This window comes from Dendrobates tinctorius, unplaced genomic scaffold, assembly GCF_039654945.1.
Source record: "Dendrobates tinctorius isolate UK_male_01 unplaced genomic scaffold, ASM3965494v1 ptg000047l, whole genome shotgun sequence".
NCBI classification, from domain to species: Eukaryota; Metazoa; Chordata; class Amphibia; order Anura; family Dendrobatidae; genus Dendrobates; species Dendrobates tinctorius.
The window spans coordinates 13109933-13127195 of NW_027361715.1; the positions used below are offsets into that span (position 1 = coordinate 13109933).

The 17263-nt window shown below is 44.9% G+C and overlaps 1 protein-coding gene across 1 annotated transcript in view; it reads right to left on the reverse strand.

Annotated features, from left to right (window-relative positions):
• The window catches only part of CFDP1 (craniofacial development protein 1), a 56292-nt gene that overhangs the window by 14175 nt on the left and 24854 nt on the right, over positions 1-17263 (reverse strand). The window contains exon 5 of the mRNA XM_073576225.1: positions 14956-15075. Within this exon, the coding sequence (XP_073432326.1) occupies positions 14956-15075 (120 nt within the window). The remainder of the gene's footprint in view (positions 1-14955; positions 15076-17263) is intronic.

Below are 17263 nucleotides of genomic sequence, written 5' to 3' on the forward strand. Positions count from 1 at the left end.
AGGACTTTAACCTTTCAGAATGACAACCAAAAAACATACTGTACCTCCAAATCAACAAAAGAATGGTTTCTCCAGAAGAGAAAAATTTTGGAACGGCCGAGCTAGAGCCCAAACCTGAATCCAATTGAAATCTGTGGGTGACTTGACAAGAGCGCTGTACATAGGACATGCCTTCACAACTTGACATATTTGGAGCAACCACAAGGTATTGGGCAAAGACTTAATTCTAGATGTGCCATGCTGATAAGACGCCTACCCAAAAGACTAAATGCAGTCATAAATTCAAATGGTACTTAAAGGGAACCCGTCACCCCCCCCCAGTGCGTTTTTCAGTTAAAGGTATGGTGTGTTCCCCTGTATCAGCCGCCTATCATTTGTCCATCATGCTTGTCCTGTGTCTGGGCACCGCCCACCATCCGTCCATCATGATGCCCCTGCGCGTCGCTGCAGCCTCCTGCTTTGAATACCGGTGCCTGCGCTGTGACAAGAGTTCTTGGACATGCGCAGTGCCCCAGCCCCGCAGTGTGAATACATCATAACACACTGCGGGGCGGGATCTGGGGCCCCCACAACACGCAGGCGCAATAGCCTGATGTCGGTTCTCAGGCAGCGTGCACTGCGCATGCCCGAGAACTCTTGCCACAGACAGATGGTGGGCGACGCCGAGACACCGGTCAGGCATGATGGACGGATGGAAGGCGGCTGATACAGGGGGACACATCATACCTATGGGACACATTACAGGTATGAGGAGCTAGTTATAAAAGTTAATATTTCAGCGTTACTAGGGGTCAGAAACAGACAGAAGGGCCACCTTCACAGAATGCTGAAGGTGGCTCTTTAACTGAAAAACACCCCGGGGGGGGGGGGGGGGACAGGTTCCCTTTAAAAGGTCACGGGTGTGCATATTTATGCCACCACATTTTTTCACCCAAAAAAGGTTTCAGCTTACAGTGGGTACGGAAAGTATTCAGACTCCTTTACATTTTTCACTCTTTGTTTCATTGCAGCCATTTGGTAAATTCAAAAAAAGTTCATTTTATTCTCAATAATGTACACTTTGCACTCCATCTTGACTGAAAAAAAACAAAAAAAAAAAAAAACAAATGTAGAAATTTTTGCAAATTTATTAAAAAAGAAAAACTGAAATATCACATGGTCATAAGTATTCGGAGGCGACTATAAATGTTATTTTACTGGGGGCATACATATGGGGTGTGGACAACCCCTTTAAAAGAAGGACCTAATGCGCCACACTCATATGTGAAGCAAGAAGGCTGTGCATTTATATTCACAAGTAAATTTCTGGCCTTATGTTCCCTCATCTGCAGAATGGATGGTCCCTGTTATCCTTGTAGAGTTCTACTTTCTTTAACCCAACCCTGTGTGCAGTTCTGCATTACTTCAGGACCATTTTCCTTTTGTGTACATTTGTTATCCTGATAGCATGATCTCATCGCAATCAGTGTCATAAAACAACTCCAACCCACTGGAAAGTATTATGAAGACGAGGCGTCAAGACTGGCAGTGGATTAGTTTACAGGGGGTGATGCGAGACAAGTACTGGACAAGTCGGGGTGTAAAGCTCATCGGAGAATGTAGTATTCATTATATCGTTTAATGACTGGCTTGTGCATCCTTAAAGATTAATGCTGGCTGCAGAGCACTTCATTAAGCCAACCTCAGGCTGTAATGTGCCGTCATTTCGAACTAGGTGGTTTTCTTTTGTACCCGTTAATCAGCTCTGCCACTGAGCACAAGTCAACAACTTAACCATTTGTGGATATGACGGCCGAGGAACATACAAGATTTTACGCAGCAGAGGCAGACCGTGCAGCAGCTACGGGTCCTTCGGGCACAGGAGTCCATTTCTCGGTCGTGCCCATATTTGAATAGGTGGACGAAACTCGCAATGTGGTTTTTACAAACGATACAAATACTAAAAGACAACGAAGTGAAAAATGTTCTCCAATCATGAAAGTGGAAACTGTTGTGACGACACAGCATTTAATCTTAGTTATTCAGATGTCTATTTGCGGTAAGCCAGGAGGAATAAACTTATCTATATGTTGCCTTTTGAATTTATGTGTTTGTTCTTTGGTTGGTCAAGACTAGAAAACACTGGCATGTGAAATTGACTTTTGAGTTGATGTTTGTTGTAACATTGTGTTGTTATCCTGGATGACAGAGATGTAGGGTAATTGAACAATAGATGTTTGTTACTATTTTGATTACACATTATCCAGGCCAGCTAGTTTGTGGACTTGCACACACTGAAGGATAAACTATAAGTAAACAATGCGGGTTAACCTCATCACCCGTTCCACTTGACCTGTGGATGCTTAAAGGACAACAGTTGTGAACTATAAAAAGCGGATATGCCTCTTTAACAAGATATCCAGACATCCAAAGAACCAGAGACTCTTTACAAATTCACAGCCAAAACAGCTGACAGAACATCATGGCTCCATTTCAAGGGACACTTAGGGGACCACGGTCCTTTCAGAAAGAATACAGATCTGCTCCATTGACCATCACTGAACCCATGGCTACATTTGGGAAAGTCAGGATTTGGACCCATTGGTTACCAGACTCCTATGGATATGTTTGGGGAGATGTTCGGTCTGGTCCGATGGATGTTGCAGGTCCGGCGCCTCCCATCTTCTTATGATGCCGCCCTCCTGCATGCTTCATGGCTCCCAGGCAACGCGCTCCTGCGCAGGTGTACTTATCTGCCCTGTTGAGGGCAGAGGAAAGTACTGCAGTGTGCAGGGAAAGGTCAGAGAGGACCAGTGCAATGCAGTACTTTATTCTGCCCTGAACAGGGCAGATAAGTACACCTGCGCAGGAGTGCAATGCCAGGGAACCATTAAGCAAGCAGGAGGGCAGCATCACAAGATGGGAGGCGCCAGACCCAGACCTGCAACACCCATCGAACCGGGCCGCCCCCCTGGTGAGTATAATAAAAGCTATTTTTCTCCTCTTGCAGGTCGGATCGGGGGCTTATATACAGCATTATAGAATGCTGTAGACAAGCCCTGAAAGGCAGTGGCCGTAACTCCTATCAGCCAAACCTGGTGACAGGTTTGCTTAAAGGGTTATGGTCATTTTTATGAATGGTATTATCAGATAGATTCAAAGACGAAAACAGTCTCCAATGCCAGAAGGGGGAAAAAAAAGGTTAAAACATATCTTATTAGTAAAGGATTGAAAACAATGTTCAGAATACGATCACCATTAAATAAATGCTATTCTCTGGTTCATGGATTTGGGTTAAAAACTCCCCATAATCAGGGCAACATTACTGCTATCGTCAGCTTACGCTGATAACCCCTGACTAGTCCAGAGGGCGTAGCGTCACCCCCAGGGCACTCCGGCCTCACATGCTGTAATCATCCCCCAAGGCAGAACGGCTGTTCTCCTGTCTGTGCTACGAAGACCACATGGCAAGCGAGGAGGACCTCAATTACTGCATCTGAGGCCGGACTCCTCTTTGTGAAGAGACGCCCCTCTGGACTAGTCTGAGGCAATTAGTATATTTCCAGGGCAGTTACTTTAGATAATTAAGCAAATTGTGAAACTTAAGGGGCCTGACAGGTTTCCTTCAAATGTCCAAAAATACAATACAGAGCGTTTGTATTGTATTCCGGTACTATGAAGACTTCAGGCCTCCTACAAACTGCCGATTGCCTCTAGAGATCCGTTTGGGGCGCATGGGATGAAAAAGGATTAGAATAGTGGGTGACAGACCACACTGCTCAGTTGCAGGACATAGTGAGATAGGAACCCCATGTAACACCCAAAATATTTAACTGGTTGTTAGGAATCCACTGCCTTCCATGAGGCATGATCAGTCAGTGCTACCACAGCATCCAGTCTGTGAGATTACCCAGATCATCATGTCAAGAACAAATTTTCAGCAAGCTGTAAGGAGAAATTGCACTGAGGGACAAGGAGATACTAAAACCTAAAATGTAAATTTGGTGTGAACTGATTTGAAGGACCCAGTCCATCCGCCATGTCAGTAATCTATGGCTGACAACCTCGAGAACTGCCTAGCTCCTGCATACATCGCTCTAGTTTTGACTGCCTGGCGCGACGCCATGCTGCAAGGATGACAACGCCTCAGGCCGGCTAATGAAAAGAGCCGTGGATGCCGGGAGGTAGGAGGCAATTCTCAGGGCTGCCATCCAGTGGCCATAGATTACTGACATGGCTGATGGGCCAGATCTAGTAATTACTGGAATAAAGAAATCTGAACAGTGAATCGTCACGCTAAGGCCTCCTTCACTCACTCGTGTTTGCAGTACGTGTGGTATCCGTTTTTTTAACGGATACATCACGTACCCATTAAGCCTAGGGTTCAATTCACACGCATGTGTTTTTAGACAGACCAGATGTCCATGCAAAACACATGAAGACGTCTTTTTTTCCTGCCAGCATGGACAAAAGGGCCAATACAAGTCTATGAGCCAAGAAAAATACATATTACAAGGATAGCATGAGTGTATCGTCCATGTGCTGTCCATGTGTAACCCCTTAACGACCGCCGATACGCCTTTTGACAGCGCTGAGAAATAAATGTATAGAGCCCACCAGCGTCGGAAAATCTCCGGGGTCTCGGCTACCAGGAGTAGCTGAGACCTCGGTGAACATGATTCGGGTCGGTTTTTACCCTCCTCAGTCTAGTGATCGCTGTTATTCATCGAATACAGGCGATCACAGAAAAAAAAAAAAATTCAGATTTTCAATTTATTTCTCTATCCTCTGATATGATCTACCATACCAGAGGAGAGAGAAATGGGGTCCCCCAAACCCCCAGATACCGCTTCCATCCATGGACCCTCCTGCTCCGTCCCCCAGCACTCCGTGTCATCTTCCTGGAAGAAAATGGCAGGCGCATGCGCAGCAAGCCCGCCAGGATCTGTCGGCTGGAACCCGTCAACAATAGGAAATTTTTCCTATTGACTCATTTTGATCACTATGATAGGGTCTATCACTGTGATCAAAATAAAAATAGTAAATCAAACCTCCCTTAGTTAGGTAAAAATAATAAAATGAAAAAAACATATTCTTTTCCATTCTTTGCAGCTGGGGTTACAGTTGAGGTGGTGCTGGGGTTACAGTTGTGGTTAGGGGTGTCCTGGGGTTGGGTTAGGGTTGAAATAACAATTGGGGGGGGTTTGCACTGTTTAGGTACATCAGGTGGGCTCCAAACGTGACATGGCGCCCGCCATTGATCTCAGACAATTTTGCATTTGAGAAGTCAAACGGTGCTTCCTCCCTTCTGAGCCCTGCCATACGCCCAATTAGTGGCTTTCCCCCACATATCGGGTATCTGCTTACTCAGGAGAACTTGCACAGGAAATGTTGTGGTCCATTTTCTCCTAATACTCTTGTGAAAATAAAGTTGGGGTCTAAAGTAAATTTTTTGTGAAAAAAGTAAAATGCTAATTTTTTCCTTCCACATTGCTTTCGTCCTCGGGAAGCACCTGAAGGGTTAATAAACTTCTTGAATGTGGTTTTGCGCACCTTCAGGGGTGCAGTTTTTAGAATGATGTCACTTTTAGGTATTTTCTGTTATCTTGACCCCCCCAAACTCACTTCTAATGTGATGTGGTCCCTAAAAAATGGTTTTGTAAATTTTGTCAGAAAAATAAGAAATTAACTCAAAAAGTTCAATGCAAGTTTTTAAATTCTTACTTAAATCAAGTGCAGGTAGCAGAAAAAAAATGAGTATAAAGTGCAAGTGATAAAAACGACGATCCAGGGTCTTGTTCACATAGTTGCTCTGGATATAGAGACTTAGCCCCTGAGATGCTGGAAATCCCCAAAAGGGGGAGTGTAGGAGTATTTCCTTAGTTGCAATGTCTGTATAAGCGTTCCTGTGCCTCTGGTGTTCATGTACTGTATGTGTACAAGGCCCAGAATTGGGTCAAAACGTTAGGTCACTGTTATCACTTGCACTTTATTCGGATTCTTCTGCTACCCACATGATTTAAGAAAATATTAGAAAACTTAGAATCATAGAATCGTAGAGTTGGAAGGGACCTCCTGGGCCATCTGGTCCAACCCCCTGCTCAAAGCAGGATTCGCTAAATCATCCCAGTCAGATGTCTGTCCAGCCTCTGTTTGAAGACTTCCATTGAAGGAGAACTCACCACTTCTCGTGGCAGCCTGTTCCACTCATTGATCACTCTAACTGTCAAAAAGTTTTTTCTAATATCTAATCTGTGTCTCCTCCCATTCAGTTTCATCCCATTGCTTCTAGTCTTTCCTTGTGCAAATGAGAATAAAGTTGATCCTTCTACAATGTGACAGCCCTTTAGATATTTGTAGACAGCTATTAAGTCTCCTCTCAGTCTTCTCTTTTGCAAACTAAACATTCCCAAATCCTGCAACCTTTCCTCATAAGACAGGGTTTGCAGACCGGTCACCATTCTGGTCGCTCTTTTCTGAACTTGCTCCAGTTTGTTGATGTCTTTTTTAAAATGTGATGCCCAAAACTGGACACAATATTCCAGATGAGGTCTGACCAAAGAGGAGTAGAGGGAAATAATGACTTCACGTGATCTAGACTGTATGCTTCTGTTAATACATCCTAGAATTGCATTTGCCTTTTTTGCTGCTGCATCACACTGTTGACTCATATTCAGTCTGTGATCTATTAGTATACCCAAGTCTTTTTCACATGTGCTGTCACTTAGCCCTATTCCTCCCATTCTATATATGCTTTTTCCATTTTTATTGCCCAGATGTAGTACTTTGCATTTCTCCCTGTTAAAAACCATTCTGTTAGTTGCTGCCCACTTCTCCAGTTTATTTAAATCTTTTTGAATCCTCTCTCTCTCTTCTCTAGTATTAGCTATCCCTCCTAGCTTTGTGTCATCAGCAAATTTAATCAGTTTACCCTCAATTCCTTCATCTAAATCGTTGATAAAGATGTTGAACAATACAGGGCCCAGGACAGAGCCCTGTGGTACCCCACTTGAGACATTCTTCCAACTGGATGTGCAGCCATTTACGACCACTCTTTGGGTCCGATCACTAAGCCAGTTATGAATCCACCTAACAGTTGCCTTGTCCATTCCATACTTAATCATTTTTTCAATAAGGATTGTATGAGAGACTTTGTCAAATGCTTTGCTGAAGTCAAGATATACTATATCTACAGCATTTCCTTAATCCACCCAATCAGTGATACCGTCATAGAAGGAAATTAAGTTAGTCTGACATGACTTATTAGTTACAAACCCATGCTGACTCTGTTTAATCACTTCATTCTTATCCAGGTATTGACATACATGTTGTTTAATAATTTGTTCAAAGATCTTTCCTGGTATAGAAGTCAGACTCACCGGCCTATAGTTACCTGGGTCCACCTTCTTCCCCTTTTTGAAGATAGGAACAACATTTGCTCTTCTCCAGTCTTCTGGCACTTCTCCTGTTCTCCAAGAATTTTCAAAGATTATAGAGAGGGGTTCAAAAATTTCTTCTGCTATCTCCTTCAGTACTCTGGGGTGTAATTCATCTGGACCTGGAGACTTGAATTCATTTAGGCTAGCTAAGTGTTTCCTCACTATCTTTCTGTTTATGGATATCCTGGATTCTTCTATTCCCTTAATAGGACAGTGAATAACAGTTGATGTTGCATTTCCTTTCTGAGAGAAAACAGATGCAAAATAGGAATTTAAAAGTTCAGCCTTCTCAACATCCTGTCTTACCATTTCATCATTTTCATCCTGTAAAAATCTTATAGCATCTTTGACTTTTCTTTTACTTTTGACATATCCCCAAAATCCTTTATTATTGCTTTTGACATCTCTTGCAAGCCTCAATTCATTTTCAGCTTTAGCTAATCTGATTTGTGCCCTGCAGGTTCTGCAGACAGCATTATATTCTTCTTTAGATATGCCTCCCTCTTTCCATTTTATAAACATTTTTTTCTTCCTTTTTAGCATGTGCTTAAGTTCTGTGTTCATCCATCCTGGTTTCCTTAACTGCTTCCTATTCTTCCCTCTTTTCGGAATTGTTAACAACTGTGCTTTGAGAATTTCATTTTTCAAGATTTCCCATCCTTCCTGGACATTTTTGTCTTTAAGGATATCCAGCCATTGGATCCCTCCAATTCTCTTTCTGAATCCCTTAAAATCTGCCTTTCTGAAATCTAACCTTGACGTCTGAGTCTTCACAGGTCTTCCGCCTCTAGTTATCCAAAATTCTAAAATAGCATGGTCGCTACCTCCTAGGGTCCCAGCCACTTTTACCTCCTCAACCATTTCCTCCCTGTTTATAAGGATTAGATCCAAGGTAGCAGTTCCCCTTGTTTTCTCCCTTACCTTTTGGAAGATAAAGTTGTCAGCAAGAGAGGATAAGAATTTCCTTGACCTGTTAGTTTTGCCTGAGAGAGATTCCCAACAAATGTCTGGATAGTTGAAATCTCCCATGACAACTATGTCATATTTTTTGGAGAACTTGGCCATTTGATGCATAAAGAGTTCATCCATAGCTTCAGCTTGCACAGGCGGCCTGTAGTAAATGCCTACAATGGTGTCCTTTCCATTGTTCTGTCCTTGTATTCTTACCCAAACAGTTTCCACAGAACTCCCAGTCTCTGAAGCTTCAATCTCTGTGCAGATATACGCGTTTCTAACATACAATGCGACACCCCCTCCTCGTTTATCAAGTCTGTTTCTTGCAAATAAGTTGTATCCTTCTAGTCTTGTATTCCAATCATGTGTATTGTCCCACCAAGTTTCAGTGATTCCAATGACATCATATTTCTTTTCCTGTGTTAGTAGTTCCAATTCTCCTTGTTTGTTGCCCATGCTTTGTGCATTAGTATAGAAACATTTTAGTTTGTGATTGGTTTCTCTTTCTCCAATATTTTTATTAATTAGATTCTTTCGTCTTTGTTCTTCCTTTCCACTTCTAATAGCAGAGTTCTCAATAGCATTTGTCAGGTGTATGGCTTTTTCTGGTCTTTTGCTTCCCTTCCCATGTTGTTCTAGTTTAAAGCTCTCCTTACAAGTGTAGCAAGGCGACTTCCAAATACATGCTTTCCAGTCTTCGTAAGGTGCACCCCATCTCTAGCAAGTAGTCCATCGTATAAGTAGTTCACTCCGTGATCCAGAAATCCAAATCGTTGCTGACGGCACCATCGACGTAGCCAGTTGTTCACCTGCAGAATCTTATTCCACCTCCTTGTTCCATGGCCATCCACTGGGAGGATGGAAGAGAAGACCACCTGCGCTCCCAGTTCTTTCACTTTCTTGCCTAAGTCTTCAAAGTCTCTGCAGATGGTTTCCAGGTCGTTTCTTGCAGTGTCATTTGTCCCCACATGTAGTAGCAGGAATGGGTAGTCATCTGTAGGTCTGAAGAGTCCTGATATCCTGTCAGACACATCTTTAATTTTTGCACCTGGAAGACAACACATTTCTCTTGAAGTGATATCCGGTCTGCAGATAGCGGCCTCTGTTCCTCTCAACAGGGAATCCCCCATGACCACCACTCTCCGTTTCTTCTTCACAACATTTTTCTTTCTCCATCCAGGAGGACTCTGAAGGCGTACAAGGTTGCTGCTTGTTGGCAAAGTCTTACCCTGATGTATTTCTTCATCGTTTTCCTGCGTGAGAGCCTGGTACTGGTTTCTGAGCAGTATGGGTGCTGACTGCCTCCTGATCCTCCTGCTTCTCTGGGTCACATGTCTCCAATCCTCTGTTTCTTCAGGTGCACTTCGAATTTCTTCTCTTTCTGTAACATGAAGAGATAATTCTGCTCTGTCCAAGAACTCTTCACCTTCCTTAATGATCTTCAACGTAGCTAACCTCTCTTCGAGATTTTGCAACTTTTCCTCCAACAGGGACACAAGCTTGCATTTGTGGCATGTGAAGTTTGGCTTTTCCACTGGTAAGTCTGTGAACATGTAGCAAGAAATGCAGCTCACCAAATGGCTCCTGGCCTCTTCCATCTTGAGATTTCTTAAAAACGATGAAAGACGAGCCCAATTTCGGTTTTTCCGATTTCCTCTTTTCAGCTGCAACGGCCAAAACCCAGTGATCGTTGAGCTCGCGGAGACTCTTCACTTATCCCAGAAGGCACTGGGAATATGCAAATGATCTCCTCAAGACTCTTCCCCTGGTTTTCCGATTGTATTGAACTTTTTGCGTATGAGGTGAAATTTCTACACTTCTGACACACTGATGGTGGAACCCGGACACCGATGACACACTGATGGTAAAAACGGACATACGGATGGAAAGCACTGAAGACACCGATACCGGTTTTATACGGACGTGTGAAGGAGGCCTAAGGCTACCTGCTAACACATGCCCACATCACTGGCAGCCCTATATACACATTAAATGCCATGCACACTTTCTTTCTGCTTTGTTTGATAATTGTCAAGACATGTAAAAATATTATTATGTTCATAATTTATAATAAAAACTAGCTGAAGAGCCCGGCGCTGCCCGGGCATAGTAACTAACTACGGTTAGTTATAACAAATTATAATGAATATATATACATACATATCTGAGTGTAGAGCCTCGCCCACTCCGCATAGCCACATTCACTATAATCTCCCACATCATCCTGTCAGCCAGAGCTACCGGACTACTACCCCTAATATCCCACATCATCCCGTCAGCCAGAGCCACCGGACTACTACCCCTAATATCCCACATCATCCCATCAGCCAGAGCCACCGGACTACTACCCCTAACATCCCACATAGTATCGTCAGCCAGAGCCACCGGACTACTACCCCTAATATCCCACATCATCCCGTCAGCCAGAGCCACCGGACTACTACCACTAATATCCCACATCATCCCATCAGCCAGAGCCACCGGACTACTACCCCTAACATCCCACATAGTATCGTCAGCCAGAGCTACCGGACTACTACTCCTAATATCCCACATCATCCTGTCAGCCAGAGCTACCGGACTACTACCCCCTAATATCCCACATCATCCCGTCAGCCAGAGCTACCGGACTACTACCCCTAATATCCCACATCATCCCATCAGCCAGAGCCACTGGACTACTACCACTAATATCCCACATCATCCCATCAGCCAGAGCCATTGGACTACTACCCCCTAATATCCCACATCATCCCATCAGCCAGAGCTACCGGACTACTACCAGTAATATCCCACATCATCCCATCAGCCAGAGCCACTGGACTGCTACCACTAATATCCCACATCATCCCATCAGCCAGAGCTACCAGACTACTACCCCTAATATCCCACATCATCCCATCAGCCAGAGCTACCGGACTACTACCACTAATATCCCACATCATCCCGTCAGCCAGAGCCACCGGACTACTACCCCTAATATCCCACATCATCCCATCAGCCAGAGCCACCGGACTACTACCACTAATATCCCACATCGTCTCGTCAGCCAGAGCTACCGGACTACTCCCCCTAATATCCCACATCATCCCGTCAGCCAGAGCCACCGGACAACTACCCCTAATATCCCACATCATCCCATCAGCCAGAGCTACCGGACTACTACCCCTAATATCCCACATCGTCTTGTCAGCCAGAGCCACTGGACTACTACCCCTAATATCCCACATCATCCTATCAGCCAGAGCCACCGGACTACTACCACTAATATCCCACATCATACAGTCAGCCTGGGGTCAGAACCAGAGCGCTGAGTGGAACGGTCCTAACTTCCATACTGGGGATCCCTTTAAGTGAGGCCTGGCGTCAGAACCAGAGTTCTGAGTGGATTTTTCCTGAATTCCATACCAATGATCCCTTTAATAGAAGCCTGAGGTGAGAATCAGAGCGCTGAGGGATTTACCCTAACTTCCATACCGGAGAAGCCTTTGAGAGAGGCCTGGGGTCAGTACCAAAGTGCAGAGTGTTATGATTGGGTCACCGAGGAAGAAAACAAAACCAGCTAAGTCACAGAAAACCAGAGAGCTTGGTAACTACGCGAACTGCAGACCCCTGATCCTAACCACACAACTAACAGCAGCCGTGGAGCGTACCTACTACCTACGATGATTCTAGATGCCTCGACACAGCCGGAGGACTAAATAAGCCTAAAGCAAGAAAAGGGGAAATCTAAACTGACCCAGAGCAGACCCCAAAGGAATAGACAGCCCCCACACATGTATTGACGGTGAAACAAGATGAAAACACGAACACAGGTAGAGAAATAGGCTGTGCAAACGATGGGGTCCACACTAGCTAGAAAGGACAGGAAAGGAAAGACACTGCAATCACGCCAAAAAACCCTGCAAAAATGTCCAACACTTCTGATAGCAAAAAATACCCTGAAGTCACTAGACTTCTCCCACTATATCAGCACTCTGGCATATTCTGAGAACAGAGCAAAAAGAGGCCAATCTAATAAGGGACAAAAAGCAAACTGGCACATACAGTGACATAAGAGTGGAAATTCAGCACAGCCCCAGCCGGGGCTGGCTGACCACACAAAAAACTGAATAGACCAAACCAAATCAAATATGAACATTAGCAAAGACAACTTAGCTTGAGAAGACAGGAACTGAGCAGGAAACTAAGACCTCAGGAGGCAGGAAAAAATCACCAGCATGGGAATAGGGAGTCGGCTGTCTTAAATCCAGTCTGAAACTCCAGATGTCCACTCCTCTTCCTCATTATCAGGTGGCAGGTCTCTGTTAATTAGATCAGCTTCACTACCTCCTGCCACCACCAGAGGGAGCCCGGAAAGAGACCTCACAACTCCTCCGTCAGCACAACCAGCTCCCCCACCAGAAACCAGAGGCAGACCAGAAAATGAGTTCACAACAGCAGAGTGGATTTTCCCTCACTTCCGTACCAAGGATCCCTTTAAGAGGGGACTTGGGTCAGAACCAGAGCGCTGAGTGGATTTGCCCTAACTTCCATACCGGGGATCCCTTTAAGAGAGGCCTGGGGTCAGTACCAGAGCATTTGAAGGCAATTGCCCTGACTTCCATACCGGGTATCCCGTTAAGAGAGGCACGGGGTCAGAATTAAAGAGCTGGATGGATTTGCCCTGACTTCCATACCGGAGATCCCTTTAAGAAAGACCTGGGGTCAGTACCAAAGCACAGAGTAGATTTGCCCTAACTTCCATACCAATGATCCCTTTAAGAGACCCTGGGGTCAGTACCAAAGCGCTGGATGGATTTGCTATGACTTCCATACCAATGATCCCTTTAAGAGGGAAGATGTGCCTACAGGATGGAGGATGTGTGATGGCGATATAGGCACGGGAGGGGGGATTCATTTCTGTCATGTGCTCTCTGCTCCTTTCAGGGGGGCAGACAATGAAGCTTATGTTCCCAGGGATGCTAGATTTCTCCCACCATGTCAGTGTCTGCTGAGGTGTTGTCAAGTGGGAAAACTGTTGCTCATAGCAACCAATCACAGCTCAGCTTCTTTTGAACAGCTCTGGTGAAATGAAAGATGCTTCATGATTGGTTGGTGATACACACACACATTTTTATATACTGAGATAACTGACAATGATCTAATTGGATTGCAACGTCAAGCTCCAAGTGCTGTTTTGGCCGGCCGCGATCTTGCCAACAAGCCATGCCTCTGCACTCAGGCTTTGAGTATGGTCTCAGTAGCAGGAGAGACGTAAACTCCAGGCAGACAGACCCTCAAAATGAAACGTTTGTCAGTTGAATCCAAGTGTCCCACCCTCATCTCCACTGAAATGAGCTGGCAGGAGAGTCGTGAGTTTCCCACACACAATAGATGGTCGGCTACTTAATTGGGCAGGTTTGTTCGAATAACATCTAGTGTGTATGGCCAGCTGTAGATAGGAGGGGAAGGAGACACAAGGTTTGTGAAATTGAGGATTGCAGTTAATGTAACGTTCTGACTCTAAAGCTAAGCTTGGGTCCTCCATCTCCACTGATCCCAGTATTACTCCTATGTCCAGAGCTGGACCTTGGGTTTTCCATTGGTCTCTTCCCAGCATCATGTCCTCTGCTGAGAGAAGAGCAAGCCTGCTCCAGTATGGAGACGGCCATTATTCCCCCCCCCCTCCCCGACTATAGAGCAAGCGGTAAGAAGGTGCTACACAATACAGATACAAAACACAGGATCGGACGCAGAACCCTGGCTGTGTAATGTACATGGGGGCGGAGAACATTTCTGCAAATGCTTGTTTTTTTTTCCCTATGGCGCGTCATGGTTATCGCAATGGACACAGTGCGCCATCAGTGAAGCAGACGGCACAGCTGATGAGATCACCGGCTTCATTCTCAAGACGCAAGCCTGACCAGGAACAGTGGAGATCTTATACTTTTAACCCCAAAATGACATGTTAAATAAAGCACCACTCCAGAATATTTTGTTTTCAGTGCTGGAGAGGTGCTATTAATGCAAGTTCCTTGACCCTAGTATTATACTTATTAGCTGCCATCTACAGCTCTTATCAGCGCCACTCCAATCCCACGCTGCCATTTTGTGATTAATCGGAAGTCAGAGGTAACAGTCCCAAGCTCCCTATGTAAGCGTATGAGATCCTCGTTCTGGCTTTATGGACCTACACCGAGTTGTGACTTCCGGTCCAGACAAACACTGGAGCCATCCGGAGGGTCACAGACTGCTGGAGACTGATAGGAGCAGCGCCGAGAACAGAAGAGGACAGCCGTGTTGTTGTAGCACCACTCCAGCACTGTGATACAAAACGCTGGAGTGGTGCTTTAAGACCTAGTCAGAGGGACAAGTATAGATAGTCTTACATGGGTCTGCTTGGCCAGCCTGTCAACTGGGTACTTGCATCTGACATTTTAGCCACTATGAGATCTTATTGTGCAAAGATTGTTTAATTTGACTTTTTTATATTTATTTATTTTTTCTATTATAAATGAGGAACCTCAACTTTTTCTCTAACCAGGAACCAATACAGAGGGAGCGTTTTTATGCACGTTTCCTTTGCTTGCTCCATTCTCACCTTGAGCTGGCGGCTGTGACCGTCCTTGGGGGCGCAGGACGCGGGTTTGGTTGTCCTTTTTCTTGCTCTTTGATAAAGGCCTTGGCTTCCCTTGACGAGCAATCTACTTCTTTGGTTACCCTGATGAAAAACAGAAAGAGGGAAGTAAACCTGATGCTTTTTGTTAAGGCTTTGAAGCTCATAAAAAATAAAGGCATATTCTGATCCTGTGTACAAACAGTATAACTACTAAATGCAACATCTGCAGCCGATGGGCCTCTGTATGGCACTCGTCACCGGTGTTTGAGTCTCCGTATGGTATAGGAAACAGCGTGCGGTAAACGAAAAGAATGAGTATTCAATGCTCCCCACGCCCATAATCCCTCCCACCTCTATGCACCGAATCCAGCACTGAGAGGTGGGGGGGGGGGGGGGGGGACTATGGGCATGGTGAGCAGTGAATATTCGCTCTCCTTAATAGCAGGCACACCATCAGCTGCAGCAGCCAGCTTCCTGCAGTGGTGGCCAGTATCCTGAGGAAAGTGTAGTAGACACATTATTAATAACAAGTAACTTTTCAATGATTAATAAACAATAGGCAGCAAGGTGACTCAGTGGTTAGCACAGTTGCTTTGCAGCTTTAGGTTCAAATTCACTTCCTTGCCACATGAATGAGCCTTGGGCATCCAGCACCGTGTCACCAAAGCATCGCAAGGTGCTCGCCACTGTATACCGAGTACACCCACAGGATCTGTTAATCTGGAGATGCTCGGCTCCAGGGATCTGGCGATCACAATTTGGCCATAGTCATCACATTCTTACACTTGCCCACCTTTTCTACTTCTAAACCACCACAAAAACTATACAGTAGATAGGTGGACACATGGATGTTCGGGTCTGGAGAGTTCAGCCGAACAGTTACAAAAAAATTCAGCTTCGGGTACCAGAACAGTACCTGGACCCCATTTTCTTGAATGGGGGGCCCCGAACATCCAGTGTTTGCTGCGGTGTCATGAGCATGACAGCATGGCAACCACAGCTTCTTATCGGCGGTAACATCATCTCCGCCAGTCAGATAGCTGCGGTTCCCACGCTGTCAAAAGACAGAAAGCGCACATCTGTGATCGGAAGTATAACGTTTACCGCCGGTCACTGGTGTCAGCTGATACTTGCTCCCATCAGCTGACTTCTGATGCCACTAATAACAGTGAGAGCAGGAGTGGTTGATGGGAATATTCATCAGCCAGCAACTGTGCTGTAAAAAAATGATAAAAAAAAAAGAAGTTCCCCTGTACTTTTGATAACCAACCAGACAAAACTCAAAGCTGCGGTCTGCAACCCTCAGCTCTCAGCAAGGCTGGTTATCAAGAATAGAAGGGCCATCACACGGTACTTTTAAATTATTTAAATAAACGATTTAAAAAATGGTGTAGGGTCCCCCTGTATTTTTGACAACCAGCCTTGCAAAATCAAACAGATGGGGGCTGGGATTCTCAGGCCGGTAAGGGGCCATGGATATTGGCCCCCCTCAGCTTAAAAATAGCAGCCCACAGCCACCCAGAAAAGGCACATCTATTAGATGCCCCAATTCTGGCGCTTTGCCTGCCTCTTCCCACTTGCCCTGTAACAGTGGCAAGTGGCGTTCATATTTGTGGGGGTTTGTTGTCATTTTTGTATTGTCAGGTACACCAAGCCCATGGATTAGTAATGGATAAGACACCCATCCATTACTAATCCTATAGTTACATGGTAAATAAAGACACAGTCAGAATAAAAGTCTCTTATGGGAAATAAAACAAAACTTTACTTTTTTACTTAAAAATAACAAAAGTTATATAACTACGTTTTGTTTTTTTTCTAAATAATAAAAAAAAAAAGTAAAAGCACCATGATAATAGCACCATGAGAAAATCTCACTGTGTAGAGGCGAGTTCACGGCAATTCACCGGGAGAATTTCACAGCGGAGAATTTGAACTCCAGGTTAAAAACTATTTAATCCACAGACATGGATTACGGCATGGAACAGAAAGATGGACAGGTGAGGGATATTGTTGTTTTTTTATTTTTGTTTTATACAGGAGAAGAGGGATTCAGTGGAATGGGCGTTAGGGGTGTAGAGTTGTGAAGCAGATAGCGGAGCGTTGCAGCCCCCAGCTGTGAGTTATGCCTGGCTGGTTATCAAAAATACAGGGGGGACCCCATGCCGTTTTTTGTTTGGTTTTTTTTTTTAATTATGTATTTACAGGACAGGTGCCGGCTGAAGGATAGTCCCATCAGTCGCTCCTTCTCTCACTGTTATTAGCGGCAGCAGGTTTGGCTGATGGGAGC